The 26,120-nt window shown below is 33.8% G+C and overlaps 2 protein-coding genes across 6 annotated transcripts in view; one reads left to right on the top strand and one right to left on the bottom strand.

The window, feature by feature from the left end:
• LOC127837295 (regulator of G-protein signaling 3-like) overlaps nt 1-25,690 on the top strand; it is an 84,706-nt gene extending 59,016 nt beyond the window's left edge. For 2 of the 4 annotated variants that reach the window (XM_052364209.1, XM_052364210.1), the window contains exons 3-7: nt 9,823-10,566; nt 14,191-14,324; nt 17,496-17,653; nt 19,001-19,164; nt 21,663-25,690. In XM_052364209.1, coding sequence (XP_052220169.1) covers nt 9,823-10,566; nt 14,191-14,324; nt 17,496-17,653; nt 19,001-19,164; nt 21,663-21,854 — 1,392 coding nt within the window. In that variant the 3' untranslated portion in view covers nt 21,855-25,690. Of the gene's footprint in view, nt 1-9,243; nt 9,386-9,822; nt 10,567-14,190; nt 14,325-17,495; nt 17,654-19,000; nt 19,165-21,662 lie in introns of those variants that run through there. The other 2 variants (XM_052364211.1, XM_052364212.1) reach the window with 2 other exon arrangements.
• On the bottom strand, nt 169-4,345 carry LOC127837297 (uncharacterized). 2 transcript variants are annotated; one of them, XM_052364215.1, is made up of 3 exons: nt 3,977-4,345; nt 2,252-3,258; nt 169-2,049 (listed from the first exon to the last, which is right to left on the bottom strand). In XM_052364215.1, exons 2-3 carry the CDS (start codon nt 2,889-2,891, stop codon nt 1,988-1,990), a joined length of 702 nt encoding a protein of 233 aa, XP_052220175.1. In that variant the 5' UTR covers nt 2,892-3,258; nt 3,977-4,345; the 3' UTR covers nt 169-1,987. The 2 variants fall into 2 exon arrangements, with proteins under 2 accessions (XP_052220175.1, XP_052220173.1); XM_052364213.1 differs by having other exon boundaries at nt 169-1,810.
• Nucleotides 25,691-26,120: the final 430 nt, after the last annotated feature.

Genomic DNA, 26,120 nt, shown 5'->3' with positions numbered 1-26,120 from the left:
TCTGAAATAAAATAGGTTCATGAACTCTATGAATTTGTTCATGAACAGGTTTAACAAAGATAAATAAAGAACTGTTAAAAGACAAGTTCAGAAATATTTTAACAGGACAAACAATGGATATTTGATAATAACAGAAAAATATTATTTTATTCCCATTTTAATATTTTCATTAACATTGTATGATTTGAGGATTTTCATTTTAAAGATGAAGACGAAGAATAACCCAACAAAGTTATGTACTAAAGCTTATTTAACACAGTCATTAAAATCTACAGGAGCGATATTCCTGGTAAACTGATAGAACTTAAAGATAAAATTCAACATTGTAATAAAATCATTAGAATTGCTGACACTTCATCGGCATGTTGGCGAACAGTTAATGAGTATGAAATGATTGGTTATGCTTCTGATTCTGTTGATGACAAAAACATTCATAAAGCAAAGGAAAGAGTGATACAATGTAGCAAAAATTGGGAAACACAAGTGAACACATTGCCAAAGAATTTGAAATGGAACCAATGGCTGATCAGTTTAGCCAGTAATTCATTTAAGACTTACATTTTCAAATAAAATAAACCATGTGGCTTCATTCAGCTTGCTTCCGTTTCAACTTCATGTGCACACAATATTCTTCCTTTGTAAAAATAGCAATATTATGTTCATGAATCAGTTCATGAAGTTTATAAGTTCATTAATAAATTCATGAACCAGTTTCAAGTTCATTAACTTGGAGTTCATGAATACTTGTGTTTTTCATAAATATTTTTCCATTCTTGAACTGGTTTGTGAAGATCATGATGTAAGTTCATGAAGTTCATGAATAAATTTATTAAGTTCACAAACCTGTTTCAAGTTCATGAATGTGGAGTTCATGAATACTTATGTGTTATTCATGAATATTCTGTCCATCCATGAACTGGTTCATTAAGTTCATAAGTAAATTCATGAAGTTCATGAATAAATGACAATTGACAGTGAAATTCTTAGATAATTAATTGGGCCATTTAAAGGATACATTGGAATAACTATATATATGAAAAGCTATTGCAAATCCAAAACAAGGGACAAAATTGTCACAAAACCAGGTTTTCATTGTGAAAAAAAATCTGATTAAGGGAGACAACTCAAACTGAACTTTTGAAATGAACAAACAAAATTAACCCCCTTTGTAAGTTTGTTTCAAAATGAATCTATTTTAAGTTGTGGTGACCTTGACATTGGAGATATTGACGTGATTATTTCGTGCGACACACCGTCCCATGATGGTGAACAAATGTGCCAAATAATTGTAAAATCTCACAATGAATGACATAGTTATGGCCCAGACAAGCTCATTTTTTTACCTTTGAACTCAAAGTGTGACCTTGACCTTGGAGATATCGACGTAATTATTTCGTGCGACACACCGTCCAATGATGGTGAACAAATGTGCCAAATGATATTAAAATATGACAATGAACGACATAGTTATGGCCTGGACAAGCTTGTTCCGCCAGCCCGCCAGCCAGCCAGCCTGCCCGCATTCGCCAATCTAATAACCAGTTTTTTCCTTCGGAAAACCTGGTTAACAATGATGTTATCATCCATATCCACAATGATCTGGTCAGTGTTGGCATTGTAGCAGACAGACATTGGGTAGCTCAGTCCATCTTTCTGTGAAGCCAGAGTTGCCAGTTTTTTTCTTCCATCACGATCCACCTGAGAGTATTGGAGTAGTTTCCACAGACAAGCACTTGTTCTGAAGGTGTAACATGTACAGCCTGTGGGCTACTTAGTTCAGGGTCCGTGAAGGTGGATATTAGGGTGCCATCTGTAGTCAGAGTGAGGAGCTTGTTCTTGGTCCGGTTGGTGACATAGATCTTGTCACTTGGTCCGGTTGGTGACATAGATCTTGTCACTTGGTCCGGTTGGTGACATAGTTCTTGTCACTTGGTCCGGTTGGTGACATAGATCTTGTCACTTGGTCCAGTTGGTGACATAGATCTTGTCACTTGGTCCTGTTGGTGACATAGATCTTGTCACCAGCAGGACTAACTGCACATTTGAACACTGCAACATATAGAACTTTTTATATATGAAAAAGTAAGCTTAAAAGATGTACACACTTTTTATTAGATTTAAAAATAATCTCATAAAAGATCATAAGTGCTTTGAAATATCCACAGGAGTCATATTTTATGTTTAAAAATTGGTTTATTCAGTATTTATAATATGTTAAATGTGTTTTCAATATTCAAATATTTACATTTACCTGTGTATTCACCACCTCTTTCCTCATAAAGCTTTTTCACTAGTGTCCCAGTCAGTGTGTAGTGGTAGAGAGCAGTGCTAGAGGTGATATACAGCGCCCCCTGATGGTGGGCAATGCCAACAGCTTTATGTGGCAACTGTAACTTCCTCCCATTCACCAGCTGCATATTGCTCACAGACATAAACTGCACACCTGCATCGTCAAGAGTCACAGCCACTTCACTGGCTGTTATAAGGCAAATGTCCCATTGAGCACCAGACACATCACAGTGACTGGACACATTAAAATTCTTGTCCAACATCTTCACTCTATTATTATTATTATGATATAAAACAATAACCTGACCACCTGGTAGGCTACAAATGCCTCTGATGTGACTCTGCATTGAGTCTTTTGATATTTTAACATTATACTTGGACTTCCTCTTCACAGCCAACACCTTGACTGGATTCATCACCACTGAGAGAGACTTCATACTGTCTACAATACTTCTTAGACTTGCCTGTTGAGACAGGTACTGCTCAATGTTTATGTTTGCCTTGAATATTATCGAACTCTGAACCTTCACATGGTTCTCCTTCAGATATGACTCACACTTGTGTATTTTGTTGGTACATTTCTTGCTGGCTATGATTTCCATTTCTTTCTTGCTCTTATCATGAAGGCCCTGTACAGTTTCACCAAGATTTTGAAGTTCGTCCTTCAGTCTGCTACAGTTGTCAACATATTACTTTAGAGAGATTTGCAATTTGGTCCTAATTTCTTGCAGTTCTTTCAAGGTTGCATTTTCTAGTCTATCCAAAGCAGCATTTAATTTCTTACTCATCTCTGTAATTTCTTTAAGTCTTTGACTGTATGATCCCTCCACGGACAGGATAGTTTCCTCTTGTGTTTTCTTTAACTTATTTAGTTCAGCAAGAATAGCTTGAATTTTGCTTGACAACTGCTGCATATCCACTGACAGCTGTTTGACTGATTCAGAAGTAAGAGCAAGATTGGTGCACTGTCTGAAATAGCAACATGAATCATTATTATCAATTATCAATTTTACAGTTTAATAAAATATATGAAGTTGAAAGAATAAATTTATACAAGGGTTGAAAGGGTCGAATTGATAACATTTCAAAGCAGGGTGTGTTTTCACAAACACTTTTAATCAAATTTTGTCTAGGGTAGTCCCTTACTAATGACAACCCTTATCAATTAAAGATTATGCATTACGAACATTTAATGCCCCATTTTGCAACCATCTATCAAAATTAACTAAAATATTATATTATACTTTCAACATTTAAACATTGGTAAGAACAATTACTCTATAATGGTTTAAACAATTGAACAATGATATTTACATAATTGCAATATTTGGTACATGTAGTGATATCAACCTACTTTTTAGCACAGCTGAGCACAAAGTTAGCTATTGTGATCACCCTGTGTCTGGCGTGGCTCAATGTGGAATCTTGAACTTTAAGTTTGTTATTGCACTTAAGTGTACAGTTTTCATCCAACTTTGATGAAACTTGCTCAGAATGATCTTCTTGAAAACATCTAGGCTGAGTTCTAATCTGGGTCACATTTGTCAAAAAGCTATGGCACAAAGTGAAGTTTTAACTATTGATTTTCCCCAAAATTAGGTAAGCGCTTCAGGGCCATCATTGCCCTCTTGTGTAAAAATGTGATCACTTTGAACTACATGTAACTTTATGACTGAGTATCACTTACCTGTGATTCAGTAAAACACAATCAGAGCAGCAAAGCTGACTGTGGTCCTGGCAGAACATTTTCAGTTTCTTGTTTTTATGAATATCACATTTAAGTAGCAAATCCTCAATGTTTTTTTGCTAGAGGCCATTTATTTGGTTCTCCTCTTCCATATTTCAAATGGTTTACATATAATTGATCATGAAGATGAAGGCATTTTGTGCAAAAACACTTCAAACAAGTTTCACAAAAATATTCAGCATTTGTTTCAAAATTTGTACTTTCACAAGTGCTGCACAAATAATCCTTCACTAAATCTGAACTATTATCAACTGAATTTACAGAAGTTGCCATTTTCAAGATTGTTTAAATTTAACTGTCCTCTGTTTAAAAGGTTGTCTATTCACAAATATTTTGACTCCTATTATGAAATGCAAGGAGTGTTATCAAAACTTGATTTTAAGTGTTGAATAAAGATAAACACAGTGTTTTGTGAGTATATAATAACCAATGTTTATAAACTTCAATCTGATAAAGGATGAAATCTGCTGGCTGTTTAAACCCACAACGCACTTTAAATACACAGGTAGCACAAAGTCCTTAGTCAAGCTACATATGGCCCTATTCCACTACGAAAACAAGACTCGTGACAGTCTGCGATTCAGTTACGACAGTGGTACGATTGAGTTACGACGAATCGTGGGGTTCGGTTGAAGTCTTGCGAATAGGGTCGCGACTTCACTACGATGTGTAAGAATCTACTGCGACTGTACTACGAACGATGCAGATCGGTCACGACTAAGCTAGGACCTCACAAACGCACCCATGAATTCGGCGCCAATATCTTCTGATATTGATTCTAACACGGCAAGCGACTTATTTTCTATAGACACAGAAGGAAATAAAGTGTGGGTATTTCTGCAATAAATTATGGGCAGAGCTTAATGTTTCAAAAATAGTTCCGAATAAATAAAGAAAATATTGCAGTAAAATGCACGTGCTTAAATCCCTCTCTTAAATAAATGTAAAAAATGTAGCACCTATATAAATGTAATGAAACAACAAATTGTATATTTGGTGATAAGTGGCATGACCACGACTGCCAAGAATTTGTTTGTTAAGAAACGTAATTAAGAAAAGCAATTTGTCAGCTTTCAGAAGAATTAACACATGTGACGTCATTTAGTTTCTATGAGTGTTGTTCTCAATGAAAGTGACGTAATTTGCAAAATATTTATGAATGAAAACGACGTCATATGTTTGTACAATTCAATGACGTCACTAAATAGTGAACTTTGTACTAAGAAGGGCAGAGTATTGAAAAATATAGTTCACGTCCAAAAGCTAAGAAGCAAATCAATCAGAATTGTGTAAGAATAGAAATAATATTTTTCTATGATGGCTTGTTGTCGAATAACCCACAGTAAGGAGCATAGATTCGTGTTATCAAAGCACTTTTGCTCCGCAAAAGTATTATCCAAGAAATACATTTAAAAAGATATTGGGATTATATGTAATATACTGACTTTAAAATAATGGTAGAAAATTTACTTGTCTAAGTTATTTGTTTCAAATAAAAGTCGCATATCCACTGCATGAAATGTTTTTCATAAAGTGCATGCACATACTGTATATTAAACCACATACTGTGGTGTTAGTATTCGTAGTTACAAATTTTACTATATGTGATCACATCATATGTGTCCTCACATGGCTTATTGGTATTATGAATTTTTATTTTTATTTAAAAAATTTTGGGGGAGCATATAGTCGCCGCTTTGTCTGTCCGTGCGTATGTCCGCCCATCAGTGCACAATTTTTGTCCGGGCTATTTCTCAGCAATTAATGACCGGAATTCAATTAAACTTTATGGGAAGGATCACTACCAAGAGGAGATGTGCATATTATCAGCCGGTTCTGGTCAGATGATTTTCACAGAGTAATGGCCCTATGAAATTGTCCTTTAACTGTACATATAGTGCAATTCTTTTCCCCCCAACTACTAGACGTTTCCTTTTATCTGAATATATAGTGCAATATTGTGACAAGAAAAAACTTTGGGGTTTCTTGTTTTTTCTTGGTAATCGAAACATTTTATATTTGATTAAGACACAGTTTTCTTTCTACACATTTTAATAACACTGTTGCATCAACATCATGTGAAAATTGGTCTTATGGCATATGCAGCCAGCATAGCTCAAGTCCAGCCTACACACTTGCTATAAAAAGCGCGCAAGTTTTCGTGTCATAGCCTCATCAATATGCATATCCTGACAAGACTGCACGGATGTGCAGGCTAGACTGGAGCTTTGTTGCATGTCAGTCCCATTTTCGCATGACGTAGGTCTTTATAAATCTCATTGCGTCTTGTAAATGGAACATCAAACTATGATTCTTTTCAATAGAAAATTGAAGTCACATTGTGTTATTTCTACAGTCTACTCTCGTTATTTCGAAGTCGGCAGGAACAAGAAAAAATATCGAGATATCAAAGAAAGAATGAGACGAACATTTACCTTGTTTTTAACATCTAAAGACCTGCAAAGTGGTCTAACTAAAGCCGTCACTGTGTGGCATAATACTCACACCAGCATAATAATTACTGTATGAGATTCAATGCGCGTTTCTTACGATTCTTTGATGTTAAAAAAATACTGAACTGTACATGTACATTTTGTAGTTTGAAATGCAAAGTTCGATTATTAGTGCAGGATAAAATGAAAATGAAAACTTTCAAGTCAGCCATGATGACTGTTGGAGTTCAAGGATAGAACAACATTCTGCAAATTTGCGACGGTTTATAATTATACGCAAAAATATAACGCAATGCATTTTGGAATGTTGTTTGTAAAAACAATTACTTTAGGCCTTTTGGCAGGCTGTGTATTGATTGCAGTTAATTGCAGTTAAAGTGACTGACCTTACTCAAGTGTTAATGGCTAACGACATTAGACACGTGTGGTCATTGATGCAATTAATGGATCAATAATCTACCGCACAGTATTGGGAGCAGCCAGGCAAAGCTGGACGGTGAAGTATCCAAGAAAAAATTGCTCACCTTTGCCGACACTGGGACAGTTATTCGCACTTCGAGATAAACCACAGTAAATACATGTGAAATCAGACATGGGACAAATGTTTATATCGAAATATTGAAGTATTCGAGGTAATAAAAATCGAGATATGCAATGTTTATTAATATAGATAAAGAAGGAAAAAAGTTGGGACATTGAGCTTACCTCGACATGTCGAGATAACGAGAGTAGACTGTATTTTGAAAGCAATACTGTGTTATCAACATGAGGCGTTTTTTCAATAGTACCTTCCGTCTTCCCCTGGCAATTTTGTTACCCTGAAAGTCTTGGGGATGGAATTTACGGGTAATGAGTAATTGTAACTGGGCCATTATCCGCATTTCCCTACACTAATTAGTGTTACATCCTATGCTACAAAGAAGCAGAGATGTTGCAAGTGTTCCGTACTTTACAGCAAATCTTAAACTCTATGTTTATGATTCATTTATTTTCCAAATTGTTGATGAAATTCTTCATAAATGCGTATCATTTTACAAATTTTGATTTATGATTATCCATGAACAACCAATATGTTTTTCTAGTGATGAGTGTAATTTTGCTTGTTTGAATATCAATATTTTTTTTAGCTCACCTGAGCACATAGATATCACAGGGAGCATTTGGCATACCATGATGTCTGTTGTCCGTAGGTGCGTGAGGTGCATACGTTAACTTTTTCTTCTTAAGACCTCTTCTTTACCCCTTGACAGATTTTTACAAAACTTTACAGGAATAATACTTGGGTCACCATCTTTCAAAGCAGTTCAAATCGTTCCAGTCCATTGCATAAGTAGATCACCAGAGCTGAAAATAAATTTTAAAAATGAAAACTTAAAAAATCTTCTTCCATAAAATTGCAATTGTCTGGGCTTTAATATTGTGTGTGTTTCCTGTGTGCAAAAGTCTTGTTTCGATCATGTTGAAATATAACTGAGACATATTTTATGGCAGTATATAGCATTAAATGTTTGAAGTCTGTGTAGCAAACTACTCCCTCATAATTACTCAAGCAATTGAATAAAAACTTTACATAATTATGTCATCACCATAAAGTATAGATGTCCAAAACACATTTATTTTATCCACATTGACCCACATGTTACTGAGTTATTTTCCCTTTTAGAAAGCTGACTAAGAGATGCTGGGCTTTAGTCATATATTAAACACAATTCTTGTTGGCAGTTGTTTTCATTCTTAGTTAATTTGTGGTCTCATTTTATTAAGTTCTGACTCATAAGATTGTCTCCAATTAAATATCAAAATGGTCCAAAAACTGAAATAAAATTGTAGGTTACTTCTTGTTCAGTTTGATAAATTTTCTACCAGTAAGTTGAATAGATTATCAATAAATCAATGGTATTTGGGCCTGAATTCCTGGCTCTTTATCATTTTTTCATTTCCAAAAGTGTCTTGGCAGCAGCCATCAATTTGTTCAGTATATTTTTGGCTCACCTTGTTTGATCCCCAGTAAATCTAGACTTTAATGTTATCTCCCTTTAAATAGGCTTAACCATTAATTTAGTGTAATGTTTTTTGGACAACCACTTGTCCTGCTCCGAGTATAGATCCCGTTTAAAGTGTCTCAATGAATACGCACACATGTTTTGCATCAATGGGCCTCTCAAGTTACAGGAAAAACCTGCTTTAGCTAGCTCAAGAGGCAAATACTGCTAATGTTTTGACATTTGCGGGTGGTATTTAGATAACTGAAACAATATGCTTTCATTTATGGTAAAGGGGCAGTTTAGTTTGTATTTTATGTCAGCTTATCAAATATTTCCTTGAAGATAGGTGCTTTGAAAAGTTTGATTTGATTTATTCAACAAAATATGGCATCATTGAAAACTGTTATAAGTAAGGCCAAACACACACGTATGTTCGTTTCCCCTTCAGTGCTGAAACATAACATTTTTTTTGGAGGGGGGGGGGGGGGGGGGGGGGGGGCGGTAACCCACTTGAAATGTTTCTGTTTATCTGTTGTATTTCTATTGATGTGTTGAGAATTTGTATTGTTGAAATAAAATGCACTGGCCCTTTTTTGTTGTCTTTGCCCATTCATTAATTCTTCAAGCAGACTCAAGTGGTGATGGTGACCACTTGATACTGTTTACTACTTCATTAATTAATTACGTCCTTAACTTGCAAAAAAAAAGCCCGGATGTGCGACAGTTATGAATTTTTATATATATATTAGCATTCTTTTTGCTTTGACGTTATAAAAATGAGCAGATTGATGTAAACAACAATATAACAAACTTTATCTTCAGAAGCAATTATTGTTTGTAGTGTGTTGCATTTTTATACATAAATGGGATTAAACATTATTAAGAAAATGCCATGTTTAATCTGCATCAAAGTAAGTAAACATTTTGAAAAAAAAAATAACGCATTTAAATACTTATTTGTTCAGTCTAGGTGTATTTGCTCATGAAACTGTGTTGAACAATGTAAGATAAATCAGGATCCAGTTCTGATAAATGTTAAATGAGATCAAACAGTCATTGGTTCTTCAATGCAACTTGGTATGACGAAATCGCCTATCATAAATTTTAAATGGTGAAATTTTGCCAATTCTGAAACTTTAAATATATGCCATACTTAGGTAATTTACTCTATCTGCAAGTAACAAAGGATTTAGTATCATAAACATTCTCAATTCTTTAGCTCAACTCAGAAAATGAGATTTGAGTTTCTACTTAGCTAAGTATTGAGAATGTTATTGATGTACATCATCATCGTAAAAAACAAAAATATTTCATTTACTGTTATAAACACTTCCTTTGTTTGTTTCAGGGAATACACCTGGATGAACCCAGTTCTCCTGAATCGAAACACGTGCCACATGACGACCTGGTTGCTATGAGACATGGGGTGACAATCACGAAAATTCCAAAACAGAGCATTGAGGAAAATAACACAGCCGGCATTGTACGTGTTCCACGAAGATACAAAACATCGTCAGAAATTCCAGAATGCAGAAAAACATCATCAGGAATTCCTGAACGCAGAAATTCAAAAGATGTGCCCAACGAGATTAATTTAAAAAACATAGTTGACCAGACTCAGCAATTAAATTTATGCAAAAGTCATAACATCATTGATAGAAATACATGCAAAAATGTGACTGATAGTGAAAATTCAAATAGGCCTAGTGTAACAGTCAAGGTCACACTAGACTTGGATGACGATGAGGGTTTAGACATCGTGGATAGTAACTCTGACATAGCTAAGGGGGAGACTACTCATGCAGACAGATTACATGTGGAAAGTGACGAAAGTAGCAGCGAGGAGGAAACTTCGGATAGTGATACAGCAATTATAGAAGAAATTGTGAACGAAACAAATGACGTTGTAGATGGTAACCTACAGAGTACAGGAAATCCGAAAAAATCTCATCACGAAAAAGATTCCAAAAAACGAAAATTCCGGGACTTGTTACCAGCATTGCGACGAAGCCAAAGTGTAGGTTGCGAGAGTGAATTTCCGCCCGAGCATGCCCTCTTCATGCAAAATTTCCCCAGGGCAAAGGATCGCAAGGCATGTGGTTACACAACTTTGTCACAGCATATTGCACGTTAAACATATCCTCAAATTCTTAAGTTTGGGTATTTCTGATGATTTATGAGCGCTGCCTTTTGTTTCATTTTCAAGAAGCAATTTTGAAGAGGGGAAATGTTAAGTTTATGTTGAGGGGACAAGGTATAAGAGATGATCAATAGAATAGGGGGTTAATCTTTAATGGGGGGGGATGATCAATAGTTCAGGGAGGAAGTAGGCTCTTTTGACTGTTAGTGGCACATGCTCAAGTTTTATTGATACAAAATATTTGTTTTACGTGACAAATTCTGTGCCTCATTCAAAATGTTAACAATAAAATTTGCTGTTATTACCTTGGTCTAATATTCTCCTTCTGCCTTCATAAATTCTTAGCATGTTTTCAGCCCTGATATATTAGTTATGCAGCAACACTTCCTTTAACTCGAGCACCAATAACTCAAAAAGCATACAGTAGTCGGTAACTTGGTACGCGAACATATTTCATAGTCATGACAAAGTATTTATTGCTTAAATAAGAAATTATCAACTTTGCCTTGAGCATAAATAACTAAGTAATTGGAGCACATGTGTTGCTCCCTTTTTTAGTAAAATACTGAAATATATCGTCAATTACGCTAGTAGGTAATTCTCACCCGTAGAGTAGAGTCACTGTCTAACAGGAGCAAATTGTTTCCTGGTGACCTTACGATGGCTTTGAACATATTAAGGGAAACATGTCAGTCAGAACAATTTAATTATGTAAATAACACAATGGATATTATCCTTCTTTTATTTTATTATTTTATCCTTATTATCCCCCTCGTTCGGCGGAGGCATTTTGTTTTGGCGTTATCCGTCCGTCCATCCGTCTTTCCGTCCGTCTGGAGCCATATCTTACAAGTGCTTTGACGCATTTCATTGAAACTTGGTATGAGTATATATATGGATACTAGGATGATGCACGCCAAATGGCATTGTACATCATCTGTTAATAACAGAGTTATGGCCCTTTGTATCTTGAAAAAAATGCTTTCTTGAGTGTCAAATATAACACTTTTGTGTCCAGAAGCATATTGGCGGGGGATTATCAATTCAACGAATTTGCTTGTTTATCCTATTTCATCCTCAAGCATAACTCAATAACTTTGATAACTCGAGCCTTACTCAATACCTTTGATAACTCGAGCATTACTCAATACCTTTGATAACTCGAGCATTACTTAATACCTTTGATAACTCGAGCATTACTCAATACCTTTGATTACTCAAGCATTACTCAATACCTTTGATAATTTGAGTATTGCTCAATAACTTTGATAACTTGAGAATTACTCAATAACTTTGATAACTTGAGCATCACTCAATACCTTTGATTACTCAAACATTACTGCAGTGGTCCTGTCAAAGCCTTGAGTTAAAGAAGTTTCACTGTATTTTGTTGTTGCTTTATATTTCTCATTCCTTGTTTCCTTTTACCTGAGTGTGTGAATGTGTTTTCAATATTTCTGTAATGAATTTTGTTTCAAGCTTGTTTTGGCAAGTCATAATACAATTTTAAGGTCACTTAAGATGGCGTTTCCCCTAAATATAGAAACATTCAGACATACAAATGTATGTATACATGCCATTATTGTTCTGGCCAAAATTGGGGCATTTCATGACTGTTGTTAGGATATTTGACCTTATGAGGGAACACATAAAGTTGATTTTTTATTTCAACCTGTAATATATACTCAACACATTGGATTTACTTTTTTAAAATCACATTCGCTGTTTTTATAGTATATATTAAAAACAAGCATCTATTTTCATAAATGTTTGGACCAATTATACATGTATCATGACAAGACTGTGGGACAACTATGTCAAAAGTGGGTCTGTCCAGCTGAAATCAGGATGTTTGGCATGTACGGACAGGTGTATATCTAGAAGGAATAATAGTTTTATACAAAAGAAAACATAACAATTCTGAATATTTTTCTTAATTACATTGTTCCATTGGGAGTAAAATTTACAACTGTAATTTATATGAGCTTCAATAAGATTTACATCAATTCAGTACCGCTGTTAAAAGTGTACTTGCGTATACCGGTAGTTGTACTTGGTATAGTTGCATTTTTGTACTTAGCGTTTATAAAAACTGGAACCATGTGTAAGTACTAATGTAGTAAATACTTGATTGGACACTCGTTAACCTTTAATTCTAAAATATCAAAAGGTATTGACACGTTTAACTCTTTACGTTTGCTTAAGTTCCTTTAATAGAAACGTTCCCAAACAATTCCAGAAGATCAGTGTTGCCTTAAGAGACCCTAAGAATTCTTTTCCATGTGTAATGATTTGATTTTGTAGATTTGTGTTGGTAAAATCCCCCCCCTCCCCTAAATTTATAAATTTCACAGAAATTCACAAACTCACTAGGCAATTTTAATTCTTACCATAAATGTTCGGTCATGTGATAATGTCATGTCTTGTGCAAACCAATGTCTCTATTTATAGATCAAGGTGACACTTAAAAGTCAAGATTATGTTTTCGCATATTACAGCGTTCTGGGTGTAACTTCTTCAACCATCAGGAAATTTTAAAATAACATTCCACAATCATTTAGCAAGGGAAGATGGGTTGTTGTGTAAAGACCCGAGACTTCTGGCTAAAAGGTCAATGTCATTCTATGGGGCAAAAGATACAAAAATGGGCATCATGCATAATGCAGCTTTAATAGAAATTGTGTAAATTAAGGTCAAATAATGGCATCATACAAACAGAAACAACATCAGTTAGTGGACCATGTTCAAATAACTTGCCACAACTGTTCCTTATTTATTGGTACTTAAATATTGACTTCAAGGCCTTTGGGAGTTCATAGTAGCTCAAAAGTCAACGTAAATCTGACGGCTGCATTGGCTGACCCTAGAAAAGCATGGAGAGATTTTAGGATGATACTTACCATCAGTTTATAATGCATGTAAATGCTATGCCTTCCCAATTACTTTGTTTCTGTATTGCACTTTTGTGTTTGTTTACTTGTTGTTAACCTTTTTTTGTTATAGACATTTGGTAGTTGTAGTTGTAGATGGTAAAGTCTTACTTAGAATTGCTTAACAACTTATGAGAAGGAGAATTATAAGAACAAGGAAAGTATAACTATAAATATGTAAATTTTGTTATAAAAATTAAAGTCTTGAATCTTCAATGCCTGATATATAAATCAATGCATTTAAAAGGGGAACCTTTTCATGTGCAAGAAACGTAATTGAATATTGCACTACAACCTGTTGATATTGATACCTGTGAATGTACTTTTGGAGTAGTTAAATTTTATTGTCTTCTTGTCTGATGACATTTTCAATTTGAAAATAAAAATAATTCAAGAAAATGGATTTTAATTATCAGATTGTTTATACTTAACACTTGAATAACAAATTTAATATCATTTTGTGTGTGATAAATAAATATCTTATAGGACTTGAATGAAAGCTACATACCGGGTATTTATTTCAAGTGATGACTTTATCTTATGGAGAAGTAGAATTTTTCAATGAACATTAATTTGCATTGAATGTAAAACATTTTGATATTCTCTCACTCCTGTTTACACATATTTATACATTTTGATTTTTTAGGATTATGTTGATAAAGACGAGACGACCCGACGGATGGTCCACAAGACGTGTAGCGCAGACGCAGCTATGATGTCATCAGAGGTTCTTCCATTGGATCCACACGAGATTGTTCGGTCAAAACAGAAATCCTCAATGTAAAATATTTTATTATGATATAAGTTTGATAGATGCAATTTGTCTTGCAAGACCTTTTGTTAATTTGCTTTATATTTTGTACCTTTTGTGGCATGTAAATATATTGAAATATTATCGCCCTCAACCCCCCTTTTCCCCTTTTTATGCCCCTGGTAGGGTGGCATATAGCAGTTGAACTGTCCGTCAGTCATGTCCGTCCATCCGAAAACTTAAACATTGGCCATAACTTTTGCAATATTGATGATAGCAACTTGATATTTGGCATGCATGTGTATCTCATGAAGCTGCACATTTTGAGTGGTGAAGGGTCAAGGTCATCCTTCAAGGTCAAAAGTAAAGAAATACAATCCAAGGGAAGTAATAAGCTTTGAAAGGGAGATAATTTCTAAACCTGCCAAATGATATATTGAAATTTTATTTCAAAGCGGCGCAATATGGGTCATTGTGTTTCAAACATCTCTTGTTTCAGTATTGTTTAGATAAGAACACATTTTTTGGTAGAGAATTTGAAAGAAAAAAAAAGTGTTTTGCCTAAATCCCCCTTTTATTTTCTCTTGTTTACAAAAGAAAAAATTTCCGCTCCGATGCTCCAGTTACCTTCCAGCACTCTTGCTAGTACTAATTTAAAGAATATTTCCGTCTTAAGATCTTCACAAAATCTCCCCAATTTGATTGCTTACAAAATTTACCAAAAAGAACTAAATACTGAGTATTAACTCATTAACGCCATCTGAATACCAGTCTGAATATTGCCTGGTGATTTATTGGCATAAAAGATGACATGCCACCTACTGAAACTGCCTTACATTTTCTGGGAAATGATTTGGTGCTCTCCTGATATTTGTTTTGCCTTAAAGAGGTATTGTTTCTTTTTTTTTAATGTCAAAAATGTGTATAAAAAAGTGAGCACTATATAGCTATGAATTGTTAACAAAAGCTTCCTTTATTTGGCTATACAATAAATATTTAATATAATATTTTGGGCAAAAAACTATTCCTGTCGCCATGCTGGCATAAATGTTTTAAACTACATAGTAAAATAGTATTTAATTATATATTATCTCAATTAAAACACATTTTCTGGTTGTTATTACAATGGTATATACAATTATTGCTTTTTGAACAGATGCTTTTACAAACCATATTTCATATGAAATCGTAATATCCCTCTTTAAGAAAGTTATCCTAATCCCCGAGAGATCCCAACATTTCATGACCACAAATATCGCATGACATTTTATATTTTTACTAGAATATAGCATTACCTTGCTGCCTTTGTATGGGGATAAACAAACAGTACATGCCATGTTTCTTGTGAGTTTCAGGAAATTGGTTTGATTTTTACATATAACTCTCCTTATGTTTTTCATTTTGTTTATTAAAGCGAGATTATACAATTTTGTATATGTGTTAAATTGTAATATATTGATAAAATATGTTACAATAACACAAAATAGGCAAGACAAATTATACAATAAGTACACATTTCATGTGCAGCAAATACAAATTAGCGCCCCGAGCCAATTGTGACGAACATATTTTCCTCAAATAACTGAAGCATTCGTCTTTATATTAGGACCAGAGTTAGTGTTCGTGTGTCAAATGAATCTATATCTTTGCAGGAATTTAAAATGAACCTTAAACTAAGTTTAGATTCACATCATACATGCATATATACATGCTGGCGAATTCGACTGTACAGCCGTTTTCGATTTCAGAATTATATATCTGGCTTATTTCGCATTTTTCGACACATGTTCTTCTGAACTTGTATTTTTTTTATATTGAAATATATATATAATAAGTTTTTTACACATTTCATATAAATTCATTAATATTTGACAAAATCGTATAATCTCGCTTTAAAGATCAAAACAAATTAACCCTTTGCATGCTGGGAAATTTGTCGTCTGCTAAAATGTCGTCTGCAGAATTTCTAAAATTAGCATTTTCTTCGATTTTTTTCAAAGAATACTATCAGAATAGCAAACAGTTTGGATCCTGATGAGACGCCACGTTTTGTGGCGTCTCATCTGGATTCAAACTGTTTGCAAAGGCCTTTAAAATTCAGCTCCAGCGCTTTAAGGGTTAAAATATTCTATTCACTCAATTGATGGCTGAAATTGACTGTTTGAAATGTGAAGATAAAACAATGATATCAGTTACACAGAAATTCCGGTACACAGCTTTATTTAAACATTGTTGCGATACAGCTGTCACACTAAATACACTGATGTCATATTCTTTATTTTATGACCTCATTTCATGTTAATAAAGATTGTCTGCCATTTTCTTTTGTAAAGCTAGACAATTTAGACATAAAAAATGCAGAAATTATGGGATGAATATATAGCACATATCAGGCAAGTGACGAAGACAGTTTATTTGCTGGATCCACATGCAATCGCCATAGATGATGGTTCTTGTTTTGTAAGCCTTGCCCTTAAATAAACTATAGTCCACACCAGTCTATTAATAATATTCATATTCTTAAAATGTCGTTGTTTGCTCCACCCTTTCTAAATGGGTTTGTGTTCACTAGCATGATCAGTAAGAGCATCAGGCATCTTTAACCCAGGTGAACGCATTTTCCTATCTCATGATCTTAATGAAAATTATTTTTGTACTCGGAACCCATTATACCTTGAAAAATAGCAAGATTGATGTCAAAGTAATCATCTTAGTGTCCTGTAGCATGCAATCGTATATATGGGACACTATAAATCGCATTGAGATGTGTAGACACATACTGGTATATAGGACATTTAAATGTGTTCGTTGAATGTGATTTTATTTTCCTTGTGTCAATCTTTTACATCTGTACATGTTGAACTCAAAATAAATTATGAGGTGTAAATGTATTTTCAATTGAAATTAGGACTTGAAATCTTACCTTGTAAGTAAAGCAATAAATACAGACCAATAGTTATATATGTTTCTATGTACATTTCTTTTCCTTAAGGAAAATAACCAAATTGTATAAGAACAATATTAATTAAATGTATTAATTATTATTAAAATTGTAATGATTTCTCTTATGGATTACAAAAAAACACTGAGCAAATAACAAACCATACAGAAAAAAAACAATTAAATATATTTGTATGGAAAATTAGTAAACCTAATAATTATAATTCTTGTGCTAATTTTCTTTTCAATTTCTGTTCTAGAGCAAGAAATGTCCGTAAGAAGCTTCAGAAGTTAAAGCGTCGAAACACCGACTCACTTTTAGGTGCCGTGATCATGACAGTGCGTGGAACGAACCAAGTCACGCAGGCGGATGCAGTCGAGTGGGGCAACTCATTTGAGTCACTCCTGATGGATAAAAGTAAGGTTTGAAATTCAATTATTGAGTATGTCTTAATCCTTTACTACTCAGATACCCACTTTGTAGTCCCTTGGAAAATCAATTCAATTAAAGACCTTTCTTACTAGATACATATTTTAAAGGCTTATTTTCTAACACTTAGATCTACTTGCAGGCTGATCTGGGGCCGTAGTGTGGTTATATATAGCCATTTTCACTTTACTTCTCAGCAGGAAAGGATTTAGCATGTGTTGTTTTTTGTTTGTTTTTTTGTTTTTTTTTTCATTTAATTGGGATGTTGGTCATACTGGCTCCAAATCTATAGGCACATATATAACATTTTTGGTTAGTGATGCAGGCTTATTAATCATTAACAAAACAACAACAGACACTGTAAAAACCATATTAATTGTCCCAAACTATTGTGTATTTTTATTGTATACCTACTGAAACATTGTTCTATTAAGGAAAGGAACAATTTACCAAAAGTGACACACTGCTCAAAAGTGTGCTAACTAAAATTTTTTAATTGACTTTACAAATCAATAATATTCCAAAGTTTTCATTCAAATAAATATGAGTTACAAATAAGTTAAACCTTGGCAAATTTTGTAGATGGGGAAGGAGGGGGCGTTAGCCATTTCTGCTCCCCTCTACATCTTCCTATCAAAACCCTAATGGTGTTGGTCAATGGATAGGAGTATAATTTCTACCCAAATTGAGTTACATATGTGTTTGTGTATGGGGTGTGCAATGTAAAGTAAAGTGATGTGTAAACATAACCTTTGCTTGTCTGTCAAAGGTCAAAAATCACAGTTAAAAGTAATGACATGTGTCATGGCGATATATTTTATCTTCCTTGTACGCATACACCTATATTTTTGGATTTCTGAATTTGGAATAAAACTAACAATTTGCGTCCATCATTTTTGGATGTGTTTGTGTTAAATTTGTGGATCGGTCAACCTCGCAAAATAAGCTAAATTATTGTTCACAAATAATAACTTTTTTACAGTATATAATATCACATAATCGATATCCTGTGGTTTATTGAACTAAATTAATTTTTAAAAGATTTGTTCATCTGATACGGCATTAGTGAGAGATTTGTGAGCTACAGGCACATGTAAGATTACAGTATTAAGCGCAGCTCTTAAACTTAAATCAAACATAGATGTTGAAAAATAAAATTTTTTTTTTTTAATTTGTACAACCAACTGCAATTTTTTTTAGACAATTTTGTAAATGTTGTTAAAATAAAATAGTGCAGAATATTATGAACTGCAGAATAACAGAGAGTGTAGAAATAGTCTGAAAACATCATAATCATAGACTATGTACATGAACAAGAAACGCATTTTATTTCAGATGGTATAGAAATGTTCCGAAATTTCCTCAAGTCCGAATTCAGCGAAGAAAACATTGAATTCTGGATTGCTTGCGAGGACTTTAAAACGATAAGAACAAACAGATTGGTGACTCGAGCACAGAAAATATACAGTGACTTCATTGCCATAAAGGCTCCAAAGCAGGTAATGGCATTTTCAATTTAATTGTTATCATTTGTTCACTTGATTTGAACTTAATGAATACTAAACTAAATCATCATATGTTCACGTTACTGTTTGCACCCCATCTAGGTTACACTTATTGATCCTTATGAAAACTGAGTAATTTCATTCTAACCAGAGTCTTATTCATTTTCTGCAGATGATATTATTGTCAGTATGTTATGCTTGTTTGCTTTGGCGAACACATTTTACAGATTGAATTATAGTTTACCTGTACCAGTATTTTAGTGGGATATATGCTCATTGATTAAATAGCTGTTCTCACAAGTATTTTAAATGATCACTTAAGCTCTTGTAACATTTTCCCTCAAATTGATTGACAGACATACCCCTATAGTCAGTTTTTCCAGAGTGTGTGATTGCTGTGCTTTAACAGAATCTGTAATTCCTCATGAACACTATTTCACCTGACTAGAAACAAAGTCCTATTGTACACAAAACTAAGGAAATTATTAATATGCCCTGAATATGTTGCAGTTACAACAGGTATTGTGTTTGTAGATACATATCAACATGCCATCCCTTTGTGCATTGTGGACATTAAGGGTAGAACATTGTTTTCAAGCTGTATATAACAATGGGCTTTATCATTAATTATAGTCAAAGCTGTATATAACAATGGGCTTTATCATTAATTATAGTCATGTCTGTTTATCATTAATTATAGTCATGTCTGTTTATCATTAATTATAGTCATGTCTGCTTTATCATTAATTATAGTCATGTCTGTTTCGTGCAGACGTATCATCTTTCAACTTTTAAAAAATAAAACTTTTCACAGAGACCAATAAAGATTATCAAACAACCTTAACAAACTTGGGAAAGAATTAAATATAATGATAAACATTGAATTTCAGTAAATTTCATCTGTGAATTGTTATGAACATGGACAAAATGTAATGCACATCATATGATTGATTACAGATCAATATAATATTGTTTAAATCTTTGCATGCTGGGAAATTTGTCGTCTGCTAAAATGTCGTCTGCTGAATATCTAAAATTACCATTTTCTTCGATTTTTTTTTCAAAGAATACTATCAGAACAGCAAACAGTTTGGATCCTGATGAGACGCCATGTTCTGTGGCGTCTCATCTGGATCCAAACTGTTTGCAAAGGCCTTCAAAATTCGGTTCCCGCACTGAAAGGGTTAAAACTGAAGATTTACTCAAACAATTTACAATTAATGGACTATCCTTTTATTATCAGCTGAATGGCTGACTATACCAGGATGCAAATATATTTAATGGTTCACAGTTTGGCAAGTGGGCAGTAAAAAAAATCAACCTTAAAAAGATTTAAAAAAAGAATGTATGCATTATATTAAAACCAATGCAACTAAGAAAAATATGTTAAGTATGGGTTAATTAATGGATAATACAAAATTAACATCGTTTAAATAATAAAGCATTTGTAATTTTCATTTCTAATTTGAAAATAAATATACTTCTATCATAAGATTTAAAATGCGACTTTAGATGTAATGCCTGAATGCTGCTGTGGAAAAAAGTCAGGTTTTTGCTTTGAGAGGTCCTGGATTCCAATCCTGTGGCATGCAATATTTGTAATATTTAACTGTTTTTCTTGCTTAATTAGTCATTTTAGAGAATAATACATATTTGTTGGAAAAATGGTTTAATACCATTTGTCTACAAAAATCTGTGGTGAACAAGTCCCTTTACATGTCATTGGCCTGTAGCCCATTTCAGAAATCCCTGGAGAAAACCTTATGAATCATGGTATGGCAAGTTAAAGTTAAGAATCATAAGTATAATGGCGAATTACAAATCACAACAATTCGCTATTTTGGGAAATTGTATTCACGTTTTTTTGAGTTTGGATGTGGAAAGCTTGATGTACATGTAGCAGGCACAATGGTCGAGTGTATGCATGCGTTTGTATGTGTCCGAGCTTAATTGTCAGGACTGTACCTTTGTCATTCATAGTGCTATTATTTTAAAGATCTTGCTACAAATGTTCACCATCAATTATTCCTATGCAAAAACGATTGATTTGATTTCTGTTTATAAAATTTAACATGCTATGCATGTAAGAAGTAATTTGAAACTATTTAATGTAAAAAATGTTTTAATTGTATGGCAAAATATATTATGTCATAATCAATCAGTAAACAATCCATTGAAACAACTCATATGTGCATGTTTTCACACATATTTTTACCAAGAAGCAATGGAATTGTTAAACAAAATTGCAATGCCAAAAGTCTTTACACGGCTCCTACTGGATTTACACTCGCACATTCATAAATCACAGGCCTACACAACATTTCTGTACCGCTTTCATGAGTTTCATGTGCCAAGAGGTGCAACATCTTCAGGTCATTTGTATCTATTACATGTATACTACTGGTCTGATTTTCTCATACCTGCAAAGTGTTTGAGGGCCATTTTTTTAAAAGGTTCACTGTACCACATTGGTCATTAATTATATGTTTCAGGTTAACCTAGATTCGAAGACTCGACTAGATGCAGTGACAGGTCTTGAAAATCCAACGCGCGACATGTTCAAACAGGCTCAAAAGCGTATCCAGTATTTGATGGAGAATGACTCCTACAAGAGATTCCTTGAGTCTGAAGGCTATAGACAACTCATAGGCAAACATTCACCATCATTGCATAGCAGTAGATGAAATAACTGTAGATTGGCAGGATGTTTGTTATTAATGCTAACATTTCATGGAAATTATTAATCACTTTGACTGCCATTCATCAATACTGCATAATATGTTAGCTGCGTTCTGAGAAAACTGGGCTTAATGCATGTGCGTAAAGAGTCATCCCAGATTAGCCTGTGCAATCCAGGCTAACATGGGACGATACTTTCCGCATACACTGGATAATTGCTTAGAAGAGACTTCTTTTAAACAAATAATAGAATAAAAACCGAAAGTGTTATCCCTTATAACATTGTGCAGACTGCACAGGCTAATCTTGGACGACACTTTACGCTCATGCATTAGTCCGGTATTCCCAGAACAAGGCTCATATGTTGATGAAGTAACTGACAAATGGAAGTGGAACTAATATTTCATAGAAATTATGAAAATCTTTAATCAAACAGCCAAATATATTGCATAGAAAATATACATATACCAGTGGATAAAAAAGTCAGCATGGCAAATGTTGTAAGCAAGCATCCAACAGAGGGGTTAATCACGTGATAGTAAAGGCGACCACGCCCTTGCTGAGGCAGGTATTTTTGCTGTTTTATACCATTTATTACTTGTATTAATGCCGCTCACTTTCCAGCCATGTCTGCAAGAAAGTTACTTGCGTTTAATTTCCTATTAATATTCGCTCTTTATCGCGACTTTACTCACTGCGAAATTTCTTAGCGAAATGACCTAAATAGAGCTCCACGAAGAAAATTTGCATGGTGTAAAGTCGATATAAATAGCAAATTTTAATAGGAAATGAACGCTTATTAATTTTCTCTGATATTGGTGGAAAGTGTCATTTTAAAATTTAAAAAAAGAAATAAAGGGTATACAATGGCAAAAAATAACTGTCTCATCATTGACGTCGCCATCTTGATTATCATGTGATAACCCCCTCTGATTCCAGAGGGCCCTTATTAACTTAACTCCATAGAGAAATCTTAGCTTGTACGTTACTGAAAGTTTCTCGTCAAATTTGCTATTTAAAATCCAAATCTTTCTGCACATACAATTACACAATATTTTTTTGTTATTAATATTTACAAATTAAAACATGTATTTATAAAAATAGACATCTACTTAATACACGTATAGCCAGTTATGTAATAAATGTTATTCATTTGGAGGTATTTTCCTTAGTTTTACCTGTGGAGCTTGGTTCATATGGGCTTTAAAAAAACTGGAAAGAGGTGTTTTGGTGCTCTTTTCATGCAATTGCAAATTTATATGCAAATATTCACCATTATTGCCTATCCAAAGATTACAGTTACTGACATTAAGTTTGTAAGAGATATTTTGGAGAGGTGCATCATCTGTTTTATTTTTATTTAAAAATGTGTTTTATTATTGTTTAGTTTTATATAAAAGTTTACACGAGATTTGGAAACAAAGATAATTTGTGCTAATTGATTATTAATTGATGTGTTTGATGCCTTGCTCATGATCACATTTTTTTCCAAACAGAGTTTACTCAGTAAAACCACATTTAGTGTTAGTTTAAACCTATTCATTTTAGCTCGATTGCATCGAAAGCCCAAGGCTTATATAAACGTTCTCGAGTCTGTTTCCTGGGCCTAGAACCAGTACTTGGTGTCTTTGGGGGAGATCTAAAGAATGCTCCAACGGTGGGGATGGAACCCATGACCTCCCGGTCACTAGGCGGACACCATATCTATTACACCACAGTGACCTATAGAACCACATTATTTTGATCAGTTAAACATAAAAAATATCAAATGTCTCGAGAAACACCATAAAATGTTTATAAACTTAATTATGTTTACTAGAAATCATCATGAATGTTTTCATGTTTAAAATATATGTACAGCTTAAAACTTCTTATCCGTAATTTGAGATCTATGCCAGCTACTGTGTACTATATTGGATTAGATTTGTGTGCAAATACTTTTGATGCCCCCTTTGAAGAAGAGGGGGGTATATGTTTTGCACATGTCGGTTGGTCGGTCCGTCGGTCGGTCCGTCCACCAGATGGTTTCCGGATGATAACTCAAGAACGCTTAGGCCTAGGATCATGAAACTTCATAGGTACATTGATCATGATTTGCAGATGACCCCTATTGATTTTCATGTCACTAGGTCAAAGGTCAAGGTCACAGCGACTCGAAATAGTAAAATAGTTTCCGGATGATAACCAAGAACGCTTAGGCCTAGGATCGTGAAACTTCATAGGTATATTGATCATGACTGGCAGATGACCCCTATTGATTTTCAGGTCACTAGGTAAAAGGTCAAGGTCACAGTGACTCGAAATAGTAAAATGGTTTCCGGATGATAACTCAAGAATGCTTACACCTAGGATCATGAAACTTCATAGGAACATTGATCATAACTGGCAGATGACCCTTATTAATTTTCAGGTCACTAGGTCAAAGGTCAAGGTCACAGTGACTCGAAACAGTAAAATGGTTTCCGGATAAAACTCAAGAATGCTTGCGCCTAGGATCATGAAACTTTATAGGTACATTGATCATGACTGGCAGATGACCCCTATTGATTTTCAGGTCACTAGGTCAAAAGTCAAGGTCACAGTGACTCGAAATAGTAAACCGGTTTCCGGATTATAACTCAAGAAAGCTTACGCCTAGGATCATGAAACTTCATAGGTACATTGATTATGACTGGCAGATGACCCCTATTAATGTTCAGGTCACTAGATCAAAGGTCAAGGTCACAGTGACTCAAAACAGTAAAATGGTTTCCTGATGATAACTCAAAAATAATTAGGCCTAGGATCATGAAAATTCTTAGGTACATTGATCATGACTGGCAGATGACCCCTTTTGATTTTCAGGTCACTAGGTCAAGGTCACCATGACAAAAAACGTATTCACACAATGGCTGCCACTACAACTGACAGCCCATATGGGGGGCATGCACTTTTTACAAAAAGCCCTTGTTTTTTTTCAATTCTAGCCAAATTTTGGAATGGGAGGTATTGATAAGTTACACTCCTTCAGCAAATTATAGGAGTTGTACTGTATTCACCATGACTGACCTCTGTGTGTCTGTCTGTAATATATTTGTTATATGATAAATCCTGAAATTATAGATGATGTTGAAACTTATCATAAAACGTAATATCATCTTCATTATTTAAGAGGTCCTTTTCTTTGCGTTTGCAATTTAATCGTTATTTCAATTTTCTTGTAGCTAACGAAATTTAATCGTTATTTCAATTTTATTGTATCAAATGAGTGTATTTATTTGAAACTAAATAACTTGCCAGAAATATTTTTTAACCAGAGTGTCAAATTTTGGTCTTAAATTTTCTTCTTATAAGTGAAGCAATTCAGAGATTTATAAACTTATTCCATTTAATTCCCATTTGTATAATGTTACAATTAACAATATTTATGTTTACTTTTTATTCAATTAAAGCCTGGATCAGCCTGCCCTTTTCTAATTACTTGCATTTTAATAGGATTGTGTAAAATGAATCTCATAAATCACACTTTTTTTTGACAATTCTACATTGGCTATGAATTATTTATAGTTTCTTGTCTTGCCATTAATTGCTTTATCACGACATGTGATACATTTTTATTCATCTACTATCAAAGAAAAAGATCGTAAGTGTGTCCATCAGCTGATAAGATGATTGGCTTTCAGTTTTGTCCACTTATTTTAAACTCCCGATTGCATGACAGTATGCGTATTGTGCGAGAATGTTATTTCGTGTTTATTCGTATGCAAATGTGAAGGATAATTGTAAATAGCTATGTTATATTCTTCGTTATCATTGGTGTATGTTTGGTGTATTCTGTGCAATAATCTTGTTATTTTGGTTTCATACTGGTTCTTTTCCTTACTTTAAGCCTTTTGTAAACCTGCATTAACTACAGGATGCGTTCATCAAAAGAGAATAGAATGTAGTCAAAAGCTGTAAGTTGACAATTAACTCTATTGTATATGTTTATTTCCTCATTCCTACTATTAAAGGAACCTATTCACAAGTGACGAATCCATATTTTTCTACATTTTGGAGAACAATTCCATAAACAAAATCTGTATTTGAAGTATGAAAAAATGTTATGGACAAAGATAAACATGTAACACTTTATAACATTTTTTTTACTGAAGAATTAAAACAAGTTCAAATTGATAAAATTATAAATATAATGTTTTTGTAATGCAATGGAATAATAACACAATCTTTCTTCCCTTTGTTAAAACACTTGGAAACTCATCGATGGCTTACATTAAGTAAAATCTAAAGAC

The sequence above is a fragment of the Dreissena polymorpha genome, chromosome 7 (genome assembly GCF_020536995.1).
Source record: "Dreissena polymorpha isolate Duluth1 chromosome 7, UMN_Dpol_1.0, whole genome shotgun sequence".
In the NCBI taxonomy this organism is placed as follows: Eukaryota; Metazoa; Mollusca; class Bivalvia; order Myida; family Dreissenidae; genus Dreissena; species Dreissena polymorpha.
The sequence above is the reverse complement of the archived record's forward strand: the minus strand, read 5'-3'. Positions and strand labels throughout refer to the sequence as shown.

Excerpts from the sequence above, each read along its gene's own strand:
- LOC127837297 (XM_052364213.1), bottom strand. The coding sequence starts at position 2,891 with ATGGAAATCATAGCCAGCAAGAAATGTACCAACAAAATACACAAGTGT. Across the intron at positions 1,811-2,251 it reads AAGAGGTGGTGAATACACAG|ATGGCACCCTAATATCCACC; the intron begins GTAAATGTAAAT and ends CTCTGACTACAG.